This window comes from Oncorhynchus mykiss, chromosome 22 (genome assembly GCF_013265735.2).
Source record: "Oncorhynchus mykiss isolate Arlee chromosome 22, USDA_OmykA_1.1, whole genome shotgun sequence".
NCBI classification, from domain to species: Eukaryota; Metazoa; Chordata; class Actinopteri; order Salmoniformes; family Salmonidae; genus Oncorhynchus; species Oncorhynchus mykiss.
In genome coordinates, this window is record NC_048586.1 from 38,997,304 (window position 1) to 39,022,729 (window position 25,426).

Sequence of the window (25,426 nt, forward strand, 5' to 3'; positions counted from 1 at the left end):
GACCAAATGCCTTTCTCATTAGTGGAGTGCGACTGGAGAGACTAGAGGAGCCTCCACAGAGCAGCCTGCAGCGCTAATGCTAATCAGAGCTGTGGGATACTAGCGCCCAGGAAACTACATAGGAGCATCTCCATGGCAGCAAGCAGTGTTTTAACAGGCGAGGGAAAGGGGAAGAGGGCTAGCTAGCTACTTCTGGTGGGAATGCCACAGGACAGAAATAGAATAGGACTTTTCATTTGAAGTGGGGTTTGAGATCTGTCAGTATGTACGCAAGGGGACTAAAGTTGGGCTAATTTGGATATATTTAAACTGTGTGCTGCTATCTTTTTAGCATGTAGGCCTGTTACGGGCTAAATGACCATGACTGCTGTATCCATTTCCTGTTTACTGTATCCAGGCTTTTCTGCAGCGGGAGCTCCAACCAGAAGTGAACATCTGATAGAACATAAGAGTGTTTTAAGAGTTTTCATTTGCTGAACCAATTGGCGGGGCCATTGAAGTGCAAGACGTATGGTTTGAGTTTAACTAGTTGTTTTTATCCATTGTTCTGCTCTGTGATCCCAAATGAACGTGATTTGAGTGGTTCGAAGAGAAAATAAAACGTCAGAAACAAAAAACAAAAGCAATATTGTCAGCCATTGCTAGATAGATCGAAAGCTCTGTTAAAGTGAATGGATCAACCAACACACAGTACAATCCCAGTCTCCCACACTGTTAGTTTGGCCACCGGTCTACTGGTAGCATTTTTTCTCACAACGCAAATTAAATTCACAATGTTTCCAACGGATGTGCCGTGCTATAGCTTGCATTGGGACACACACAGACATACCATCGCCTATCCTGCACAAAGTACCACAAACAAACCCTACATGATTGTACATAGAAGGGGGGGGGGGGGGGGGGGTTGTTCAAAACCCGCACCCCTGCATTTCTTACATTTTGGCATGACCTTGCATCATCCACCATGGCAACAAAAATAATAATTGTAGCGTTAAAACCACAACAAAACAACAAGGAAGAAGTTCCAAATCAAAACACAAAGATCATCTCAATCTCTAGTTTTACATCGTCTTGTTGTCGAGAGACTTGTCTTGTTTTACATCGTCTTGTTGTCGAGAGACTTGTCTTGTTTTGTGTTTGTAGAGAAAGCTGCCGCGGTGGTGCTAAGAGGCCTAGTATGGAGACGGTCGGCTTCCCAGATGCCGCTGTGTTCTATGCCAGACCCTGCCCGTGGCTCGAGGGCAGTTCCGCGCTGGAGGTTTTTGGTATCGATTGTTCTGAGCTCCACCGGCCCCCATGAGGGCAGTTCTGGGACCATCTAGGAGAGTCTGGCAAGGCTGAAACATTCACATTACTATAGAGACAGTAATGGCATCTATTATGATACAGCAGCCATTACAACTGATGTGAGGAGGCCAGGGTTTATGTGAGAGGGGAAGTTTGTGGGTACAGTAATAGTGACAGTGGTGTTGGTATTAATGCCCTGATTGCAAGGCTATGTAATACTTCATAGACCTGGGGCAGAGGAATCTGGTCCCATGCTGTTGAAGCTGATTGTTAACATACAGAGACTGAGATTGTTTGAACATGAGAATGAGCTCGTTTTCTCACTTCAAAGCCGTTACCTCCAGCGGAATCAGATCTTCATCTACAAAACAACAATTGCTAAAAATCCTACTGTGAAAAATTTGGAGCAGAACAAATGATTCCGGGAAGCGATCCGAGTGTGAGAAGCTGCCATGCAGTGTTTTGCTTTCCAAGTCTGTTCATTAACTCAATCATATATTTTCCTTATCTCAAAGTGGAGCCATGAGCAAACTGTTCTGTGTGTTGGTGTGTCTACGTGCCTGTACGGTGAGAGAGACGGAATCAGTTTTTTTTGTGTAGTATTTTTTTGAGTGTTTTTTATTTGTATTCTTTTTTCAGTTTTTTTTGTTGTACTGTATGAAAAAAGCACAGATAACATTGAAAAAGTCAGTGCGGACAATGGATACGAAACAGGCAAGTCCCTCTGGGATGATGAGGCCATGTTGTCCTTTCTAATACCCAGATTCATGTCCAGTAGCCTATCAGGTCCCTAGTCTCCCAAATAGGGGATGTGGTCACAGCAGACCAGCCTCCCAGGCCCCTCCATACTGGAGGAGATAGGGGTTTCCTATGGGAGATGGTGGAGTTCCACAATCCACACAAGCAAAGCAAACATTTTCCAGTTTTCTGTTCTGTTCTGGTCCTGGCTTGGTGATGAAGCCTCGAAGGTCCCGGCAAGGTTTGTTTTCAGCTGGATCGGAGAAAAACACAGAGTGGAAAACAGACGGCCTTTCCTTTAATATCAGGCCAACAATACAAATCCTTTTTCTTTCAGCGTTCATGTGATTTATTTTTTGTTTTTCCATCTTCTTAGCTATCAGTGCTAGATAGCGGCTACTGAGTTTAGCCTGTGCATACGGGTCGGGGTCAGTTCATTCGTTGTTGAATGAGCACATTGTTCTTCGTTTGTACATAAACTGTTTTAGTTTTTGTCCTTCAGTGAATTTTTAAGACATTTCAGAGAAAACAGACCTTTATTCTTAATAATAATAATTCATTGTCTTTAAAAAACAAAGGCAAGAAAGTGTCGCTGCGCATTTGTTAGATGTTGCCTGTGAGGTGGCAGGAGTGAAGGTGAGAGAGAAGAGCAGAGCGCCTCCTACAGGAGAGCCTGAGAAGTCCGCATCAGGGTCACAGAGCTCGCTCTCTGAAGTGTCAGACCCTCCTCCCACAGACAGGGGGCGACACTGACGGATTGGCCACTAGTTCCATTGGTCTCTCTCTTCTCGCTATTCTGGCATTGTTGTTATTTCACACGGCTTGGTGAGGGTAGAGACACCCCTAAAACATTGTGATAGGATTGGGAAACAGCACACCAGAATAAAATGGGCAATAGTTGCTGTTGGTTTGGGATGCCCATCGTTGCTTCTGCAAGTCACTGACGATTGGCGTGTCAAAGTTTAGCAGTTTATTCTGGGTGAACCATCTGCTTTCCCAAGTCGCTCTATAGTTTAAATGTACACAAAATAAACAGTAGAGTGTAAATGGGTCATAACTGGATCAGCGTATTGGTTTGGCAGTGTCTGAGTTACCAGACTTGGATCAGACCAAGGCATGGCTAATCAGAGGATGCAATAAAAGAGAGATGTGTGAATCACAAAGTGTGAATTAAAAAACAACAACAAGCTCCTCCTCCTCCTTCTCTTTCCCCCCATCACTCCATCTGTCCTCGCTGACCATGGGTCCATCCTGGGTCGTGGCTTACATCCGTCCAGCGTGTCATCCCCCATGCTATGCTTCTAGTGTCAGGTCTCAGGTGGCAGGGGCAGCCTCGGGATGGTGAGAGCTAGAGCTGGTGTGTGGTTCGTCTTCCCTCCTGCCTACTTCTTCTTCTCTCCTATCTCCCTTCTCTCGCTCTTCTTCCCCGCTCTCCTCCTCCCTCTCTCTTAGATGTGCCTCTTCATGTGCAGCGCCAAGTGATCGGACCTGGAGAAACACCTGGAGAGAAGTGAAAGAAAGACAGAAGATGTTTGTTAGTCAGGGAAGTCAAACTCTATGTTACTCAATAACAGTAGGTAAACATGGTTATGCATTCAGGGAGGTAATCCAGAGGCTTAAAACGTCTGTGCCTTTAGTTAGATGGATACTCAGATTCTAAACTGTACATCCAGATGTTAGCTGGATAACTGTTGACGTTTAAATGGACTTCAGATAATCTGGGTAGAAATCAAGTGACATTTTACGACAGACACAGCTCTCCAGCTGCTGGTACATTTACATTGGACACGTTAGTCATTTAGCAGACGCTCTTATCCAGAGCGACTTCCAGTGTGCGAATACATTTTCATACTGGTATCCCGTGGGAAAGGAATCCATAACTCTGGCGTTGCAAGCGCCATGCTCTGCCAACTGAGCACAATGACAAACACTGACAAAGATGCAAAGGAAACAGAACGAAAAGTGCTTAATAATCAGTGTTGAGGGAGTCTACATCAGCAGCTGGTGAGAAAACAGCCGTGTAACACGTGTACAGATGGGAGGGAAGACTTTCAAGGACAAAAAAACATTTGCCTCTTAATAATAAATGACATCTTGCTTAATCTTTATCACCTAAGTTTTAGTCAAAATGAGGACATGCCAATTCAGCAACAGGATTGCTCGTTCTCTTCTGTTTGTTAAAGAGCATGTGTGGTAATTCTCCACAACGCAGCCACAAATCAAGGTTCCCGGTTCTGCGATTTATAACACAGCTAGAGGTGAAATACTATCGCAGAAACCCCTTATTAGTTAGAGTCATGACATGTGAACAGGCCCATAGGCCTGTTTTGATGCTAATCGATTAAGCTCACTGGATACTGCTTCTGGGGAGGGTGATAAATAACAGCAAACAGGGAGAATATACACCACATGTACTTTACTTTTACAGGGCTGTAAGGGTAGATGATCCTATTACACTCATGCAAAGCAATAAAATGAATCGCAACTGAAATGAGTAAAGCAAGCTAGAAAACAAAATGTGGGAGAGAGAAATGAGGAATTAAAAATTAAATTTGCCGACGGCTGTTTCCATTATTAATTTGTCCAAAGACAGCTCTGCAATTTAAATCCAGAAGAGGATTCTCTCTATCCAGACAGCTATGATGGGCTATTTCTCCAGCTAGCCGTGGTGTGTATGGTGGTGGAAGAACGCTGAACAGTTATAAAAGAGAACGCTGTCTCTCTCTCGCAGTCGCTCTCTCGCTCACAGTCGCTCTCTCGCTCACAGTCGCGCTCTCGCAGTCTCTCTCTCGCTCGCAGTCTCTTTCTCGCAGTTGCTCTCTCGCAGTCGCTCTCTCGCCTTCACTCTCTCACAGTCACTCTCTCGCTCGCAGTCGCTCTCTCGCTCGCAGTCGCTCTCTGGCTCGCAGTCGCTCTCTCGCTCGCAGTCCCTCTCTCGCAGTCGGTCTCTCGCAGTCTCTCTCTCGCCTTCGCTCTCTCACAGTCGCTCTCTCGCTCGCAGTCGCTCTCTCTCTCGCAGTCGCTCTCTCTCGCAGTCGCTCTCTCGCAGTCTTTTCTCGCAGTCGCTCTCTCGCTCGCAGACGATCTCTCGCTCGCAGTTGCTCTCTCTCGCTCGCAGTCGCTCTCTCTCTCTCGCAGTCGCTCTCTCTCGCAGTCGCTCTCTCGCAGTCGCTCTCTCGCAGTCTCTCTCTCGCAGTCACTCTCTCTCGCTCACAGTCGCTCTCTCGCTCACAGTCGCTCTCTCGCAGTCTCTCTCTCTCGCAGTCACTCTCTCTCGCTCGCAGTCGCTCTCTCGCTCACAGTCGCTCTCTCGCAGTCTCTCTCTCGCTTGCAGTCTCTCTCTCGCTCGCAGTTGCTCTCTCGCAGTCGCTCTCTCACAGTCGCTCTCTCGCTCGCAGTCGTTCTCTCGCTCGCAGTCGCTCTCTGGCTCGCAGTCGCTCTCTCGCTCGCAGTCGCTCTCTGGCTTGCAGTCGCTCTCTCACTCGCAGTCCCTCTCTCGCAGTCGCTCTCTCGCAGTCTCTCTCTCGCAGTCGCTCTCTCGCCTTTGCTCTCTCACAGTCACTCTCTCGCTCACAGTCGCTCTCTCGCTCACAGTCGCTCTCTCGCAGTCTCTCTCTCTCGCAGTCACTCTCTCTCGCTCGCAGTCGCTCTCTCGCTCACAGTCGCTCTCTCGCAGTCTCTCTCTCGCTCGCAGTCTCTCTCTCGCTCGCAGTTGCTCTCTCGCAGTCGCTCTCTCACAGTCGCTCTCTCGCTCGCAGTCGCTCTCTGGCTCGCAGTCGCTCTCTCGCTCGCAGTCGCTCTCTGGCTTGCAGTCGCTCTCTCTCTCGCAGTCTCTCTCTCGCAGTCGCTCTCTCGCCTTTGCTCTCTCACAGTCGCTCTCTGGCTCGCAGTCGCTCTCTGGCTCGCAGTCGCTCTCTCGCTCGCAGTCCCTCTCTCGCTCGCAGTCTCTCTCTCGCTCGCAGTCGCTCTCTCTCTCGCAGTTGCTCTCTCGCCTTCGCTCTCTCTCTCGCAGTCGCTCTCTCGCCTTCGCTCTCTTGCTCGCAGTCGCTCTCTCGCAGTCTCTCTCTCGCAGTCGCTTTCTCGCTCGCAGTCGCTCTCTCTCGCTCGCAGTCGCTCTCTCTCTCGCAGTCGCTCTCTCTCTCGCAGTCGCTCTCTCGCAGTCGCTCTCTCGCAGTCTCTCTCTCGCAGTCGCTCTCTCGCAGTCTCTCTCTCTCTCTCTCTCTCACAGTCTCTCTCTCTCTATCTCTCTCTCACAGTCTCTCTCTCTCTCTCTCTCTCTCCTCTCTCTCTCTCTCTCAATTCAATTCAATTCACTTTATTGGCATGACGTAACAATGTACATATTGTCAAAGCTTATTTGGGATTTTTACAACATACAAATAAATAAAAATGAGAATCAAAATTGTCAACGGGACAACAGTAACAACAATTACCAAGTGTCAAAATAACCATACATTCAACAATAAGCATACAGTAGAGGACATGTGCATGTTGATTGGTCTGTCAGACACTGTCCCTCAACTTATGGCAGGCAGCAATGTAGTGCGCTGCCAACCCACAGCTCTCTGCATCCTCCCCCAACAGGACGGGTAGCCTATCCTCATCAAATTTGTTTCAAATTTGGGAAAATGACACTCTCTAATTGTTTTATATTTTTGACATTTTGTCAGGAAATGCAGCTCCGTCTCAGGTTCTGCTGTTGTGCAGTGGTTGCACAGCCTTTCCTCTACAGGGAGCCAGGATCTGCTGTTGTGCAGTGGTTGTACAGCCTTTCCTCTACAGGGAGCCAGGTTCTGCTGTTGTGCAGTGGTTGCACAGCCTTTCCTCTACAGGGAGCCAGGATCTGCTGTTGTGCAGTGGTTGCACAGCCTTTCCTCTACAGGGAGCCAGGTTTTCCTATGTCTACCCTTCTCAATGGCAAGGCTGTGCTCACTGAGGCTGTACTTTGTCAAGGTTACCTATCAAGGTTTTGATCAGTAACCATGGTCAAATATTTAGCCACAGTGTACTGTCGATTTAGGGCCAGATAGCAATGCATTTTGCTTTGTGTTTGTGTTTGTGTTTCCCAATAAGCAATATAGTTTTGTTTTGACTGTGTTGTAATTTGGTTTATCCTGATTGATTGGATGTTCTGGTCCTTAAGGCTTCAGTGTGTTAGTAGAACAGGTTTGTGAACTCAGCTCCAGGACCAGCTGGATGAGGGGACTCTTTTCTTTGCTCAGCTCTTGGCATTGCAGGGCTTGGTAATGATATGAGAGGGTCACTGTATTTTAGATGTTTCCAAAAATGAATTGCTCTTTTTTGAGTTGTTATTATTAGTGGATATTGGCCTAATTCTGCCCTGCATGCATTGTTTGTAGTTTTCCTCTGGTCTTGTAGGAGAATCTTACAGAACTCTGCATGCAGGGTTTCAATGGGGTGTTTGTCCCATTTGATGAAATCTTGTTTTGCAAGTGGACCCCACACCTCGCTGCCATAAAGTGCAATTGGTTCAATGACACATTCAATTAGTTTTAGCCAAATTTGAATTGGATTTTTAATGGTGTAGAATGCCCTGTGTGCTTTCTTTCTCAGTTTATTCACTGCCTCATTAAGGTGTCCAGTTGAGCTTATTTTTACACCAAAGTAATTGTATTGTGTACAATACTCTATATATTTTGTACCAATTGAGAACTTTGGTCTAATTCCCTGAGATCTGGATCTTCTCTGGAAAATCATTATTTTAGTCTTTTTGGGATTTACTGCCAGGGCCCAGGTCTGGCAGTACTGTTTTTCTCTCTCTCTCTCTCTCTCTCTCTCTCTCTCTCTCTCTCTCTCTCTCGCAGTCCCTCTCTCTCGCAGTCTCTCTCTCTCTCTTGCAGTCTCTCTCTCTGTCTCTCTCTCTCTCTCTCGCAGTCCCTCTCTCTCTCGCAGTCTCTCTCTCTCTCTTGCAGTCTCTCTCTCTCTCTTGCAGTCTCTCTCTCTCTCTTGCAGTCTCTCTCTCTCTCGCAGTCCCTCTCTCTCTCTCGCAGTCTCTCTCTCTCTCAGTCTCTCTCTCTCTCTTGCAGTCTCTCTCTCTCGCAGTCTCTCTCTCTCGCAGTTTCTCTCTCTCTCTCTCTCGCAGTTTCTCTCTCTCTCTCGCAGCCTCTCTCTCTCGCAGTCTCTCTCTCTCGCAGCCTCTCTCTCTCTTGCAGTCTCTCTCTCTCTCTCACAGTCTCTCTCTCTCGCAGCCTCTCTCTCTCGCAGTCTCTCTCTCTCTCTTGCAGTCTCTCTCTCTGTCACAGCCTCTCTCTCGCAGCCTCTCTCTCTTTCGCAGTCTCTCTCTCTGTCGCAGCCTGTCTCTCTCGCAGCCTCTCTCTCTCGCAGTCTCTCTCTCTTGCAGCCTCTCTCTCTCGCAGTCTCTCTCTCTCTCAGAGCTGGTTGCTATTCAAGACTTCAATACTTTTCTCTTTCATTTAATGTATTCTCTCTCTCTCTCTCCTTCCGTCACCTCTTCCCTTTGAACTGACCATGTTGTACTTGTCTGGTGTGACTGCTAGAGGGCCAGTGGGGGCTGAGTAAGGTCCGCTGGCTGGACAGATGGCCCTCCAAGTCACTGTCAGGGGCTGCCACACCAGCTGGTACACCCCCCGCCCGTCCCCCCTGTACCCCTCTACCTCGCCCTGCAGGGGGTCCCAGCTTGATTAGGCAGAATTAATGACGTTCCTGTGTGTGCATGGATGACAGAGGGGCTCAGAGCTCAACACACTGGCTGTATGTACTGTTCAACATTCTCCCATTCTGATGGTAATGTGGTAACACAGCAGTGAGTTCCTCCTGGCCCAGCCAGCTAGGCGTTCCCTAAGGTGCCTGAACAGGCTGCCTCGCAGAGGGGAGATGAACGCGCCTGTTTGATGATTGCCGCGTCACTCACAAGACGCTTCAAAGGTCTAGCAGAAGACAGGGTTGAGGGTTAACCTATGTGCCAGCCTGCATCCCAAATGGCACCCTATTCCCTTTATAGTGCACTACTTTTGACCAGTGCTCTGGTCAAAAGTAGTGCACTATCTAGGGGCTAGGATGCCATTTGGGATGCAGAGCGAGTCTACTGTTTGTTTAGCTTGGAGCTTCACCTCAGACAGCTGACTGACAGACGAGAGGGACAGATGCTTAATGCATTACCATCCATATTTATCTATTCCACGTATCATTACCATCTATATTTATCTATTCCATGTATCATTACCATCTATATTTATCTATTCCATGTATCATTACCATCTATATTTATCTATTCCACGTATCATTACCATCTATATTTATCTATTCCATGTATCATTACCATCTATATTTATCTATTCCATGTATCATTACCATCTATATTTATCTATTCCATGTATCATTACCATCTATATTTATCTATTCCACGTATCATTACCATCTATATTTATCTATTCCATGTATCATTACCATCTATATTTATCTATTCCATGTATCATTACCATCTATATTTATCTATTCCATGTATCATTACCATCTATATTTATCTATTCCATGTATCATTACCATCTATATTCATCTATTCCATGTATCATTACCATCTATATTCATCTATTCCATGTATCATTACCATTCATTTAGCAGTGGCCACAATCTGTTTCAGAGGACAACATCAACAAGGAAATTTTAAGCGCTTTTAAGATGAGCGCTTCATCCATCACAGAGGCTTCACAGTCATTATGGGGTATTGTGTGTAGATTGACGAGGGAAAAATACAATTGAATCCATTTTAGAATAAGGTTGTACCGTAAAAAAAAAGATGGAAAAAGTCAAGTGGTCTGAATACTTTCCTGTATAGGGAATTTATTCAGGGCCCATAGGGCTCTGGTCAAAAGTAGTGCACTATATAGGGAATAGGGTGCCTTTTGGGATGCTATCACTGTCATCTTATTCACACTCAGTGTTTTGGCAGCCATTTTACAGCCGTTTCCCAGTGTGAGTGAAATACTACTAAGACATAATCAGCAGATGAGTTATAGGTAGTGATCCAGCCAGCTCCACTCTGGGTGTTCTTTATCACACACCTCCACCACACACTGTTCCTCACACTGCCTTCCTTCCTTTCATTTATCTTCTATTCGTCTCTGTGACAGAAAGATGTGGGAGTATTTGCGAGTGTGTATATAACAGGGATCATCAACTAGATTCAGCCATGGGACTATTTATATCTAGAGCGGATTGTCAGGGGACCGGAAACATAATTACAAATGTTTTTAACCAGGTAAGTTGAACACATTCTCATTTACAGCAACGGCCTGGGGAATAGTTACGGGGAGATGAATGAGCCAATTGGAATCTGGGGATGATTAGGTGGCCATAATGGTATGAGGGCCGGATTGGGAATTTATCCAGGACACCGGGGTTAACACCCCTACTCTTACAATAAGTGCCATGTGATCTTTAGTGACCACAGAGAGTCAGAATACCTGTTTAATGTCCCATCCAAAAGACAGCACTCTACACTGGGTAATGTCTCCAATCACTGCCCTGGGGCATTGGGGTTCTTTTTTAAAATGTTATTTTTTAGACCAGAGGAAAGAGTGCCTCCTACTGGCCCTCCAACACCACTTCCAGCAGCATCTGGTCTCCCATCCAGGACCAACCATGACCAACCCTGCTTGGCTTTAGAGGCCAGCAGTGGCATGCAGCGTGGTATGCTGACAGCTTCCTACTATTATCACCTGACAGTTTATCAATCACAGCCCCATGCTAATGTACCCTCTCTGTCAGACACACCCAAACCCACACAAGCCCAAACAGATGTAGAATATTTGACAACAAAAAAAAACAATCATTTCAAACCATGCTAACATTTGTATACGATCACATACTGTTACAGTATCTCTCTATACGTGGGAACAGATTTACAAAATTCTGATTTGATTTCCTGGTGTTTTAACGGTCTTTGATGTCCAGATTTGGGGGGGTAAATAAAATCACTTGAGGGCCAAATTAGTCCGGTTTGCTATCAGTTGGGTAACCCTGGTATATACACTGCTCAAAAAAATAAAGGGAACACTTAAACAACACAATGTAACTCCAAGTCAATCACACTTCTGTGAAATCAAACTGTCCACTTAGGAAGCAACACTGATTGACAATACATTTCACATGCTGTTGTGCAAATGGAATAGACAACAGATGTAATTATAGGCAATTAGCAAGACACCCCCAATAAAGGAGTGGTTCTGCAGGTGATAACCACAGACCACTTCTCAGTTCCTATGCTTCCTGGCTGATGTTTTGGTCACTTTTGAATGCTGGCGGTGCTTTCACTCTAGTGGTAGCATGAGACGGAGTCTACAACCCACACAAGTGGCTCAGGTAGTGCAGCTCATCCAGGATGGCACATCAATGCGAGCTGTGGCAAGAAGGTTTGCTGTGTCTGTCAGCGTAGTGTCCAGAGCATGGAGGCGCTACCAGGAGACAGGCCAGTACATCAGGAGACGTGGAGGAGGCCGTAGGAGGGCAACAACCCAGCAGCAGGACCGCTACCTCCACCTTTGTGCAAGGAGGAGCAGGAGGAGCACTGCCAGAGCCCTGCAAAATGACCTCCAGCAGGCCACAAATGTGCATGTGCCTGCTCAAACGGTCAGAAACAGACTCCATGAGGGTGGTATGAGGGCCCGACGTCCACAGGTGGGGGTTGTGCTTACAGCCCAACACTGTGCAGGACGTTTGGCATTTGCCAGAGAACACCAAGATTGGCAAATTCGCCACTGGCGATGAAATCAGGTTCACACTGAGCACATGGGACAGACGTGACAGAGTCTGGAGACGCCGTGGAGAACGTTATGCTGCCTGCAACATCCTCCAGCATGACCAGTTTGGCGGTGGGTCAGTCATGGTGTAGTGTGGCATTTCTTTGGGGGGCCGCACAGCCCTCCATGTGCTCGCCAGAGGTAGCCTGACTGCCATTAGGTACCGAGATGAGATCCTCAGACCCCTTGTGAGACCATATGCTGGTGCGGTTGGCCCTGGGTTCCTCCTAATGCAAGACAATGCTACACCTCATGTGGCTGGAGTGTGTCAGCAGTTCCTGCAAGAGGAAAGGCATTGATGCTATGGACTGGCCCGCCCAGACCTGAATCCAATTGAGCACATCTGGGACATCATGTCTTGCTCCATCCACCAACGCCACGTTGCACCACAGACTGTCCAGGAGTTGGCGGATGCTTTAGTCCAGGTCTGGGAGGAGATCCCTCAGGAGACCATCTGCCACCACATCAGGAGCATGCCCAGGCGTTGTAGGGAGGTCATAGAGGCACGTGGAGGCCACACACACTACTGAGCCTCATTTTGACTTGTTTTAAGGACATTACATCAAAGTTGGATCAGCCTGTAGTGTGGTTTTCCACTTTAATTTTGAGTGTGACTCCAAACCCAGACCTCCATGGGTTGATAAATTTGATTTCCATTGATCATTTTTGTGTGATTTTGTTGTCAGCACATTCAACTATGTAAGAAAAAAGTATTTAATATGAATATTTAATTCATTCAGATCTAGGATGTGTTATTTTAGTGTTCCCTTCATTTTTTTGAGCAGTGTAGTATGTGTGTGTGTCAGCAGAATATGCAGTGATTTAGGAGGGGGTTAGGTTCAAAGCTAAACTAGAGGGACTGGGGGGTCCACTTAGAGTCCCCTAGGAGGCACGTTAGAGAAAGAGAGAGAGTCTGAGTGTCTGAACTAGTTGGCTGGATGGTTTAGCTCACATCCAAGTCCTGGAGGCTGTGTGTGTATCTAAAGCTGGCCTGGCATCTGGACTTGTCAATTCCCGTAACTGTAGCAGGCCTGCTACAAATAGCCCCATTGTTAGCCAACAGCCAACATATATGCTGGTAATGAGTGTGTGAACATGGATTTGATTATGCACTCCCCCGAGTTGAAGGCTAGAGGTGGCTGTGGTGTATTATACACAGTGGCTAAGGCTGGTCTAGGATAATGTGTGTGTGTGTGTGAAGGGAGGGAGGGAGGGAGATGGTGGATTTTGGAAAGCGGTCCCCTTCTGGAGGGGGACAGAGAGGGAGCTGGGTAATTGTGGTTCCACCTGGAGCCATCAGCTTGCGCCTTGGCCCCAGTGTGTAAGTGTTGCCTGTGTGTAAAGACAGGGTCTGCCTCCCAAATGTTACCCTCTCCTGGTATTCCCTAGAGGCTCTGGTCAAAAGTAGTGCACTATTGTAGGGAATAGGGTGCCTTTTGGGACACAGGCAGGTTGACTGCTTCCTGCTATTATCACCTGACAGCTTATCAATCACAGACCCACACTAATGCAAATGTGCCCTCTCTGTCAGACACACGCACGCACGCACGCAGGCACGCAGGCACGCAGACACACACACACACACACACACACACACACACACACACACACACACACACACACACACACACACACACACACACACACACACACACACGGCCGTCTTCATAGACAAAGGGCTTCCTTTGTGTATTCAGCAGAACAGAGGGGTCTGATGAGTGTCACTGTGTCTGTTGTTTGAAAATGGATGATCTTCTGTGTATCATGTGTGAACGGGTGTGTGTATGAGTGTGTGAACTGTGTGTGTATGAGTGTGTGAACGGGTGTGTGAAAGGTGTGTGTATGAGTGTGTGAATGGGTGTGTGTATGAGTGTGTGAACGGTGTGTGTATGAGTGTGTGAACGAGTGTGTGTATCATGTGTGAACTGTGTGTGTATGAGTGTGTGAACAGTGTGTATGAGTGTGTGAACGGGTGTGTGTATGAGTGTGTGAACGGGTGTGTGTATGAGTGTGTGAACGAGTCTGTGAACGGTGTGTGTATGAGTATGTGAATGGGTGTGTGTATGAGTGTGTGAACGGGTGTGTGTATGAGTGTGTGAACGAGTCTGTGAACGGTGTGTGTATGAGTATGTGAATGGGTGCGTGTATGAGTGTGTGAACGAGTCTGTGAACAGTGTGCGTATGAGTGTGTGAACGGTGTGTTTATGTGTGTGTGAATGGTGTGTGTATGAGTGTGCGAACGGTGTGTGTATGAGTGTGTGAACGGTGTGTGTATCAGTGTGTGAACGGTGTGTGTATGAGTGTGTGAACGGTGTGTGTATGAGTGTGTGAACGGTGTGTTTATGAGTATGTGAACAGTGTGTGAATGGGTGTGTGTATGAGTGTGTGAACGGTGTGTTTATGAGTGTGTGTTAAACGGTGTGTGTATGAGTGTGTGAATGGTGTGTGTATGAGTGTGTGAACCGGTGTGTGTATGAGTGTGTGAACGGGTGTGTGAACGGGTGTGTTTATGAGTGTGTGAACGGTGTGTGTATGTATGAGTGTATGAGGAGAGAGTGTCTGCTTGCCCAATCTGGTTCGTGTTTGAGAGGGACAGAGAGGGAGACAGAGGAAGACAGAGAGGGAGACAGAGGAAGACAGAGAGGGAAACGGAGACAGAGTGGGAGACAGAGGACGACAGAGTGGGAGACAGAGGACGACAGAGTGGGAAATGGAGACAGAGTGGGAGACAGAGGAAGACAGAGAGGGAGACAGAGGAAGACAGAGAGGGAAACGGAGACAGAGTGGGAGACAGAGGAAGACAGAGAGGGAAACGGAGACAGAGGAAGACAGAGAGGGAAACGGAGACAGAGGGAGACAGAGGAAGACAGAGAGGGAGACAGAGGAAGACAGAGAGGGAAATGGAGACAGAGTGGGAGACAGAGGAAGACAGAGAGGGAGACAGAGGAAGACAGAGAGGGAGACAGAGGAAGACAGAGAGGGAAACGGAGACAGAGTGGGAGACAGAGGAAGACAGAGTGGGAGACAGAGGAAGACAGAGAGGGAAATGGAGACAGAGTGGGAGACAGAGGAAGACAGAGAGGGAGACAGAGGAAGACAGAGAGGGAAACGGAGACAGAGTGGGAGACAGAGGAAGACAGAGAGGGAGACAGAGGAAGACAGAGAGGGAAACGGAGACAGAGGGAGACAGAGGAAGACAGAGAGGGAAACGGAAACAGAGTGGGAGACAGAGGAAGACAGAGAGGGAGACAGAGGAAGACAGAGAGGGAAACGGAGACAGAGTGGGAGACAGAGGAAGACAGAGAGGGAGACAGAGGAAGACAGAGAGGGAAACGGAGACAGAGGGAGACAGAGGAAGACAGAGAGGGAAACGGAAACAGAGTGGGAGACAGAGGAAGACAGAGAGGGAGACAGAGGAAGACAGAGAGGGAAACGGAGACAGAGTGGGAGACAGAGGAAGACAGAGAGGGAGACAGAGGAAGACAGAGAGGGAAACGGAGACAGAGGGAGACAGAGGAAGACAGAGAGGGAAACAGAAACAGAGGAAGACAGAGAGGGAGACAGAAACAGAGGAAGACAGAGAGGGAGACAGAGGAAGACAGAGAGGGAAACGGAGACAGAGGGAGACAGAGGAAGACAGAGAGGGAGACAGAGGAAGACAGAGAGGGAAACGGAGACAGAGGGAGACAGAGGAAGACAGAGAGGGAGACAGAGGAAGACAGAGAGGGAAACGGAGACAGAGGAAGACAGAGAGGGAAACGGAGACAGAGGGAGACAGAGGAAGACAGAGAGGGAGACAGAGGAAGACAGAGAGGGAAACGGAGACAGAGTGGGAGACAGAGGAAGACAGAGAGGGAAACGGAGACAGAGGAAGACAGAGAGGGAAACGGAGACAGAGGGAGACAGAGGAAGACAGAGAGGGAGACAGAGGAAGACAGAGAGGGAAACGGAGACAGAGTGGGAGACAGAGAGGGAAACGGAGACAGAGTGGGAGAGCGCTGCCACTGGGATTGGGGCTGTCCGAGGGGACATTACAGCAATGACTTTATGTAGCAAATCTTTTTCTACAGCTCAAAGCGCTTTACATTATATACGGCTAACTCCCCCCTTCCACCATCAGTGTACACGTGGTTACTGTAGTGCACAGTGTATTGATGTACTTGTGTGTGACGAGAGTTTGTTTGAGATAGATCATTTCTCTGTCACATGCAGATCATGTCCTATCTGCTGTCACTTCTATACCATTGGGTCGGTGACATGCAAAGTGTGTGTGTGCAATTGATGTTGGCGTGTGTGGGACATACCTGTCACAGTGGTTACACTTGAATGGTTTGGCCCCGGTGTGTTTACGATAGTGCCTTGTCAACTCATCGCTCCGGGCGAAACGCCACTCACAGCCCTCCCAGGAGCACTTGTACGGCTTCTCACCTGACAAGACAGACAGACAAAAGAACACGTCACATTTTAAACAGCTGTGACCTAAATACAACACTTATTTACCTGTTTTAAGGTGGGAATAGTGAGATGTAAACTGCTACAACATCACCAAGCAGGCGACAGATGAGCTCCTCCCAGCTAGTTAATGTACCTGTGTTACCGTAGTTACCCAGACCAGGATAACACACCCAGGCTCATTTACCACAGGGTTTTACATCAACCAATCATGTCAGTCAGTCAGCCTGAAACTCAGAGAGTTCTCTAAATGAAGTCTTTCAGCAAACCTGTATTAATTCAGAATCCTAAAACTAAAATCACTGTGAAAAACAAAACATTTTTTTATTATTTTCTCTGCCCCCCTCATCCTCCTCTCCTCGCTGCTCCCTGACCCCCTGCGGAGAGATCTGAAATTCTAATGAATTTCTCCCCAGTTAAACAGATGGGAGAGGGAGATATCTATTGTTCACATGCTGTATATTTATCTCCCTGGTAAAAAAAACAACCCTTTTGGGATGTGAAAGGCGGGTGCAGCAGGGTGCGGAGGGGGGGGGGGGGGGGATCCGGACCCTGAGGTACCCCTCCTGGGGACCAGGCTGGCTGTGTTCGAATGGGCCTGGTGGGAGGGGACTAAATTTGGGGAAGGTTTTGGGGTGGCACCTGCCCTAGTGCTGCCGCCGTGGTTGATTCAGATCCGGGGGTGGTAACGATAATTGGGGTCTTAATGAGGCTTAATGGGAAGTAATACCGTACTTCCAGTCAGCCAGCTGCCACCGTCTCCCCTGATCACCATGTCTACCAATCTTCCTAACTAGACTAAAGTGCCATAAAGTGAAATCTAAGCGGCTCAATCGGGAGAGCAGTGGTATGTCCAAATCACACGCGACAGTGGGAGACAGAGGAAGTAGAGGGTGAGGAGAGTGACTATGGGAGACAGAGGAAGTAGAGGGTGAGGAGAGTCCCTATGGGAGACAGAGGAAGTAGAGGGTGAGGAGAGGAGAGGGTCCCTATGGGAGACAGAGGAAGTAGAGAGTGAGGAGTCCCTATGGGAGACAGAGGAAGTAGAGGGTGAGGAGAGTCCCTATGGGAGACAGAGGAAGTAGAGGGTGAGGAGAGAGGAGAGTCCCTATGGGAGACAGAGGAAGTAGGGGGTGAGGAGAGTCCCTATGGGAGACAGAGGAAGTAGAGGGTGAGGAGAGGAGAGGGTCCCTATGGGAGACAGAGGAAGTAGAGGGTGAGGAGAGTCCCTATGGGAGACAGAGGAAGTAGAGGGTGAGGAGAGAGGAGAGTCCCTATGGGAGACAGAGGAAGTATAGGGTGAGGAGAGTCCCTATGGGAGACAGAGGAAGTAGAGGGTGAGGAGAGTCCCTATGGGAGACAGAGGAAGTAGAGGGTGAGGAGAGTCCCTATGGGAGACAGAGGAAGTAGAGGGTGAGGAGAGTCCCTATGGGAGACAGAGGAAGTAGAGGGTGAGGAGAGGAGAGGGTCCCTATGGGAGACAGAGGAAGTAGAGGGTGAGGAGAGTCCCTATGGGAGACAGAGGAAGTAGAGGGTGAGGAGAGAGGAGGGTCCCTATGGGAGACAGAGGACATAGAGGGTGAGGAGAGAAGAGGGTCCCTATGGGAAACAGAGGAAGTAGAGGGTGAGGAGAGTCCCTATGGGAGACAGAGGAAGTAGAGGGTGAGGAGAGTCCCTATGGGAGACAGAGGAAGTAGAGGGTGAGGAGAGAGGAGGGTCCCTATGGGAGACAGAGGAAGTAGAGGGTGAGGTGAGGGGGGTCCCTATACTGTCAGATAGGCTGTTTGTGGAGGGGTGAATGGAGGTGAATGGAGGTGAATGGTAGTGAATGGAAGTGAATGGAGGTGGGGATGGAGGTGAATGGAGGTGAATGGAGGTGAATGGAGATTAATGGAGGTGAATGGAGGTGAATGGAGGTGAATGGAGATGAATGGAGGTGAATGGTGGTGAATGGAGGTGAATGGAGGTGAATGGAGGTGGGGATGGTGGTGAATGGAGGTGAATGGAGGTGGGGATGGAGGTGAATGGAAGTGAATGGAGATGAATGGAGGTGAATGGAGGTGAATGGAGATTAATGGAGGGAAATGGAGGTGGGGATGGAGGTGAATGGAGGTGAATGGAGATGAATGGAGGTGAATGGAGGTGAATGGAGGTGGGGATGGTGGTGAATGGAGATGAATGGAGGTGAATGGTGGTGAATGGAGGTGAATGGAGGTGGGGATGGAGGTGAATGGAGATGAATGGAGGTGAATGGTGGTGAATGGAGGTGAATGGAGGTGGGGATGGTGGTGAATGGAGGTGAATGGAGGTGGGGATGGAGGTGAATGGAGGTGAATGGAGATGAATGGAGGTGAATGGAGGTGAATGGAGATGAATGGAGGGAAATGGAGGTGGGGATGGAGGTGAATGGAGGTGAATGGAGATGAATGGAGGGAAATGGAGGTGGGGATGGAGGTGAATGGAGGTGAATGGAGGTGAATGGAGATGAATGGAGGTGAATGGAGGTGAATGGAGATGAAGGGAGGTGGGGATGGAGGTGAATGGAGGTGAATAGAGATGAATGGAGGTGGGGATGGAGGTGAATGGAGATGAATGGAGGTGAATGGAGGTGAATGGAGGTGAATGGAGGTGGGGATGGAGGTGAATGGAGGTGAATGGAGATGAATGGAGGTGGGGATGGAGGTGAATGGAGGTGAATGGAGATGAATGGAGGTGAATGGAGGTGAATGGAGGTGGGGATGGAGATGAATGGAGGTGAATGGAGATGAATGGAGGTGAATGGAGGTGAATGGAGGTGAATGGAGGTGGGGATGGAGGTGAATGGAGGTGGGGATGGAGGTGAATGGAGGTGGGGCTGGAGGTGAATGGAGGTGAATGGAGATGAATGGAGGTGAATGGAGATGAATGGAGGTGGGGATGGAGGTGAATGGAGGTGAATGGAGATGAATGGAGGTGAATGGAGGTGAATGGAGGTGAATGGAGATGAATGGAGATGAATGGAGGTGAATGGAGGTGAATGGAGATGAATGGAGGTGAATGGAGGTGGGGATGGAGGTGGAGATGGTATTCTACATAACACAGCTCTGGTGATGCTCAGAATCACACCGAGGAGCTTTTCCTTTTAATCCCCAAACTAAATGGAAAAGTGTGTTCTCATTTCCTCCAGTAGACCTAAAGAATAAACTTTGGAAATGTGCATGGTGAAACACATTCTGCTGATTGGCAGCAATGTACTGTGTAGAGTACTGCATATGTTGATCGAAGTCATTTAAGCCAATTCTGCTACAAAAACACCTGCAACAAAAGGTGTTGATAAGCAGTAGAAATGTCAGTGATTTCATTGCCAAACGTCAATCTGAGGCAACCCCAGCAGCAGACGGTAAAGGATGATGCAGTTTTGTTTGCCATCGTCTCAGAGCACTGTGGAATCTGCTGCGAGCACGATGACGCAATAGGAAGTAAAAGATGACGTGGCGGAGGAGGGGAACGGAGTGATGTGAGATGATGCAACGCACGTTCCCCCCCCCCCCATCCTCCATGTTGTAAGATGAGATGGGAATACAAGAGGCACCTGGACTGTGAGTGGTCCCTCAAATCCCTTTTTATTTCCCAATCTCTTTTCTCATTCCGTTTCTTTTGAGATATTATTTCATCCATTGTCTGTGGTGAGATTGTGGAAGTGTGACACAGATTTCAGGGTAGAAACACCTCAGGATCATCCGCTGTGCTTTCCTTTCGGTGTTTTAAATATTATTCAAATCAGTAGAGGGCATTCTGGGTACTGGGTCATGACCTTGTACTGGCTGCTGTTAGAGCAAGAGTGTGCATCCAAAATGGCACCCTATTCCCTATATTAGTGCACTACTTTTGATCAGAGCCCAATGCGTAGTGCACTATATAGGAAATAGGATGGCATTTCAGACGAAGCCAGAGAGACGGCAACACCTCAGCACTGAATCAGCAACACACCACTTTACAGCCAGATTCCACTTAACACACTCCTCTACCTCTGGGGTGAACATATGAACGCAACACCTCAGCACTGAATCAGCAACACACCACTTTACAGCCAGATTCCACTTAACACACTCCTCTACCTCTGGGGTGAACATATGAACGCAACACCTCAGCACTGAATCAGCAACACACCACTTTACAGCCAGATTCCACTTAACACACTCCTCTACCTCTGGGGTGAACATATGAACGCAACACATCTGCCTCTGCCCCTTGATACACTCAGAAACATTTTGCCAAAAGACCTGAGGCTTTTTATTTGCCCATTCTCTTCCACTGTGTAAAAGCTATAGCAGATCATACCCCCAGACAGTGTTGCCTTGTCATGAGAACCTGTTAGGCAGGTAGGCAGGGAGGGATAGAGACAGGCAGGCAGGGAGGGATAGAGGCAGGTAGGCAGGGAGGGATAGAGACAGGCAGGCAGGGAGGGATAGAGACAGGCAGGCAGGGAGGGATAGAGACAGGCAGGCAGGGAGGGATAGAGGCAGGCAGGCAGGCAGGGAGGGATAGAGACAGGCAGGGAGGGATAGAGACAGGCAGGCAGGGAGGGATAGAGGCAGGCAGGCAGGGAGGGATAGAGACAGGCAGGGAGGGAGAGATGGAGACAGGCAGGGAGGGATAGAGACAGGCAGGCAGGGAGGGATAGAGACAGGCAGGCAGGGAGGGATAGAGACAGGCAGGCAGGGAGAGATAGAGACAGGCAGGCAGGGAGGGATAGAGACAGGCAGGCAGGGATGGATAGAGACAGGCAGGCGGGGAGGGATAGAGGCAGGCAGGGAGGGATAGAGACAGGCAGGGAGGGAGTGAGGGATAGAGGCAGGCAGGGAGGGAGGGATCGAGGCAGGCAGGCAGGCAGGGAGGGATAGAGGCAGGCAGGGAGGGTTGGATAGGGACAGGCAGGCAGGGAGGGATAGAGGTAGGCAGGCAGGGAGGGATAGAGGCAGGCAGAGAGGGATAGAGGCAGGCAGGGAGGGATAGAGACAGGCAGGGAGGGAGTGAGGGATAGAGGCAGGCAGGGAGGGAGGGATCGAGGCAGGCAGGCAGGGAGGGATAGAGGCAGGCAGGGAGGGTTGGATAGGGACAGGCAGGCAGGGAGGGATAGAGGTAGGCAGGCAGGGAGGGATAGAGGCAGGCAGAGAGGGATAGAGGCAGGCAGGGAGGGATAGAGGCAGGCAGGTAGGCAGGGAGGGATAGAGACAGACAGGCAGGGATAGAGACAGGCAGGGAGACAGGCAGGCAGACAGACAGAGACAGGCAGAAAGGCAGACAGACAGGCAAGCAGTCAGTCATCAAGGACCGCTCTCTGTCATTTTGGAGAGTCTTGGGCCACAGGTGCGAGACAGTAAACGTTTCACACCCCTTCCCCAGTAATTGGCCAACGCTCCTATTCCTCTCCTCCTCTCCACTGCCATCAGCACCTCCCCTTCGCATTTCCCCTCCCTCCCTCCCTCCCTCCCTCCCTCCCTCCCTCCCTCCCTCCCTTCTCCTCCTCTCCAGACTTGACAGAATGAAGCAGGGCCGGCTTGGACCCACCACCACGGTGCCACGGCAACCGCTATGCCAGCCAAATATAACTCTGTGAAGCGAGGATGCATGATGGAGTCGCCTAGTAACCGGCAGAGAGAGAGAGAGTTTGTGTGAGAAAGAGAGAGAGCGAGAGAGAGTTTGTGTGTGTGTGTGTGTGTGTGTGAGTGAGAGAGAGAGAGAGACAGAGAGAGAGAGAGAGAGAGAGAGACTGCGAGAGAGAGAGAGAGAGAGACTGCGAGAGAGAGAGACAGAGAGAGAGAGAGAGACTACGAGAGAGAGAGACTGCGAGAGAGAGAGAGAGCGAGACTGCGAGAGAGAGAGAGAGAGAGAGACTACGAGAGAGAGAGAGACTGCGAGAGAGAGAGAGAGAGAGAGAGACTGCGAGAGAGAGAGAGAGAGAGAGAGACTACAAGAGAGAGAGAGAGAGAGAGACTACGAGAGAGAGCGAGACTGCGAGAGAGAGAGACTACGAGAGAGAGAGAGACTGCGAGAGAGAGAGAGAGAGAGAGACTACGAGAGAGAGCGAGACTGCGAGAGAGAGAGAGACTGCGAGAGAGAGAGAGAGAGGAGAGAGAGAGAGAGACTACGAGAGAGAGAGAGAAAAGTGGAGCCGGCTGAATCCGCCAGCCATGGACACTCAGCACCACCGACCAATTATGGCTCTGCTCTGGATGAGTCTAATACAGTTGCCAGGCAACCCAAATCCCCCCAAAAAGAGAGCAGGTTTGGGTGGGTGGGAGGTTTTCTTGGGGGTGGGGGGGAAGCTGGATTTGAGGGGTGGCTGGTGTTAGGGGCAGGGGTAGTTGGAATGGGCAGCACTTTGTTGAAACAGGCTGAGACTGGTACCAGGAGCTGCAAATAATCAGCCAATTACGGACTCTCCTCTCGCCTGTTTCTGATATGGTCTCCTAGCAACGCACCCCCTCTGCCTCATCACCCCCTCCCACCACCATCACAGGTGCCTGTGTTCTGCAGTTAATTACATTTCCACAGTCAACTGGAGATAGAGCGTAGGGCCTATTATGATCTCTCAGCTCTCAGCTGAAGTTACAGCAGACAGACTGGCCCATTTCCTAGAGTTTCATCCATGCAGCAGCTCCCATCTCTCTAAAACAAACCATCATATTCCCAACACCAGAGGAGTGAACGTAGGGAAGTGTTGGGTGGTTTTCTGTTCTGACTAGAACAGTTCCTGTCGGTTTCCTGCCTGTGGGGAAAACAACCCATGGTAACCTACGGTTACCCCATTGGCCCACAGCAAATCCGTGACCTTTTTCAAATGCAATTTTCTTGTTGTCGGCTTGTTTTAGTCAATTACAAGTACAACAAGTCTAAAGATGACTTTTCAACATTGCCTGCTCTCAAGTGTTCTCACTACATAGAAACACTTCATATTGTAGGGATTCCAGTATTCCCCTTTTCATGACGGTCCTAGCAGCCATGTGAGTGAGCGCTAGCTAGTTACCGACCAGAACATTAAGCTAGCCAAGACCAACAACACAAACAGACTATACAGCTATACAAGTAGTGAGTGTAGGTTCAAACAAAGTAAACTAAACAAGTTAAATGTCTTACATGTGATGAAATGTTTTCCTCACGCGTAGATACGTGTAGCCTACTTGGACACCAGGTCCTCAGATTTCCCACTCTCACACGCCGAATAGCCTGAAGTCACTGGGTTTTCTCTCAGGCTCTATTTCCCTATGTGTGAACAGTACCTGGTTACATGTACATTGAACAACACAATTTCCCCAAAATACATATTTCCCCAAAATCGATGACGAAGTTGGGTCTTTTACAATGGGGGTCAATAAGAAATAATGTTTGTTTCCCCCAATTTGTGGGCGTGGTTGAGGGGAATTCCAAACAGACGTATGGACGTTCTAATTCTATGGTTATTATACCTCAGTGAAAGGCTGTGTGTGTCCTTATGGACTGTCTGAACCGAAGCTGCTATTGATGTCAACCCCATGCAGCTCGGCTCCCAGGCCCAGTGGACTCAAAAACACATTTGACCTGTGTTTTATGTGTATTTACTACACTATGAGGTTGGAATAATACTGTGAAATGATACAAAATTATGATAATGCCCTTTCAGTGTAAGAGCTGTTTGAGTTCCAAACCTCAGTTTTCGCCTACCCACTCAGACCACTCCCAGACAGCCCTAGCAAAAATATTTCTTGATAAATTGCTCTTTTGCTCTTTTTAATTGAAAACAAATCACAGTAAGGTACTTACATTGCTACCCAGAAATGATTTGAAATGGAGATAAAAACAGCGTCTAATGCACTAATCTGAATCTCCCTCCCTGTGTGTCCTGATGTATGGACATCATAACCAAAGAAGGGAATTGGGTGAATTCCATCCCTGTACTGCACTGCTCTTGTCTTGTAATGGACATACCAGGGCCGGAGCTACACATCTATAGGCAGCATGCTGCTGTTGTTTTCTCTTCTATCCCTCACTCACCCCCCCCCCCCCCCCCCCTTTCCCTCCTCCCATTTTGGTGGTGGGAAAGAAGGAAGGGGCGAACGAAACGCCTTGCTGATTAGCATCGCTAGCGCTGTAGCGCGTGGCAGCCATGAAACCTGCCGAGTCAACAGCAGGCCTCAGGAGAAGGATTAGCGGAACTAACACTGATGCTGGAGCTACGACTAATGCTAAGCAGAGGCCATGTTAGCCTGGGACTTCTCTCTCTCTCTCTCTCTGGTTCACAGGGAGGGCAGCGGTGGATACTCCAGGCTGCAGCAGATATGGCTGAATTAGCACGGAGACTCCATTTAGACCTGTCAGTCTATCAATCATCTGGCAATTACCATATCACTCCCTCGCTGGCAGCTTGTGGATGGAGAGACTGGTTTCAGTTAGACACTCAATAGAGTCACTGAGGTGAATGAGAAAGGCATCACTGCAGAGATGAAATATTTATTTTTAGCTCACACTGGGATAGATCAATAATGCCTCATTGTTTTTACTTGATATGTTTGGATTGCAATCCTTGCACTTACCCCAATCAAGCTGAGAACTGATAGCCAAGCAGATGTTTTCAGGCAGAGCGTTAAAACCTAAAGCATTCATCTTTCTGTTTTCAGGCAGAGCGTTAAAACCTAAGGCATTCATCTTTCTGTTTTCAGGCAGAGCGTTAAAACCTAAAGCATTCATCTTTCTGTTTTCAGGCAGAGCGTTAAAACCTAAGGCATTCATCTTTCTGTTTTCAGGCAGAGTGTTAAAACCTAAAGCATTCATCTTTCTGTTTTCAGGCAGAGCGTTAAAACCTAAAGCATTCATCTTTCTGTTTTCAGGCAGAGCGTTAAAACCTAAGGCATTCATCTTTCTGTTTTCAGGCAGAGCGTTAAAACCTAAAGCATTCATCTTTCTGTTTTCAGGCAGAGCGTTAAAACCTAAAGCATTCATCTTTCTGTTTTCAGGCAGAGCGTTAAAACCTAAGGCATTCATCTTTCTGTTTTCAGGCAGAGTGTTAAAACCTAAGGCATTCATCTTTCTGTTTTCAGGCAGAGTGTTAAAACCTAAGGCATTCATCTTTCTGTTTTCAGGCAGAGCGTTAAAACCTAAAGCATTCATCTTTCTGTTTTCAGGCAGAGTGTTAAAACCTAACCTAACCATCT

The 25,426-nt window shown here is 48.5% G+C and overlaps 1 protein-coding gene across 1 annotated transcript in view; it reads right to left on the reverse strand.

The window, feature by feature from the left end:
• Positions 1 to 1,378: 1,378 nt before the first annotated feature.
• The window catches only part of klf7b (Kruppel-like factor 7b), a 156,089-nt gene continuing 132,041 nt past the window's right edge, over positions 1,379 to 25,426 (reverse strand). The window contains exons 3-4 of the mRNA XM_021579706.2: positions 16,109 to 16,232; positions 1,379 to 3,525 (exon numbers count right to left, since the gene is read on the reverse strand). Coding sequence (XP_021435381.1) covers positions 3,474 to 3,525; positions 16,109 to 16,232 — 176 coding nt within the window. The 3' untranslated portion in view covers positions 1,379 to 3,473. The remainder of the gene's footprint in view (positions 3,526 to 16,108; positions 16,233 to 25,426) is intronic.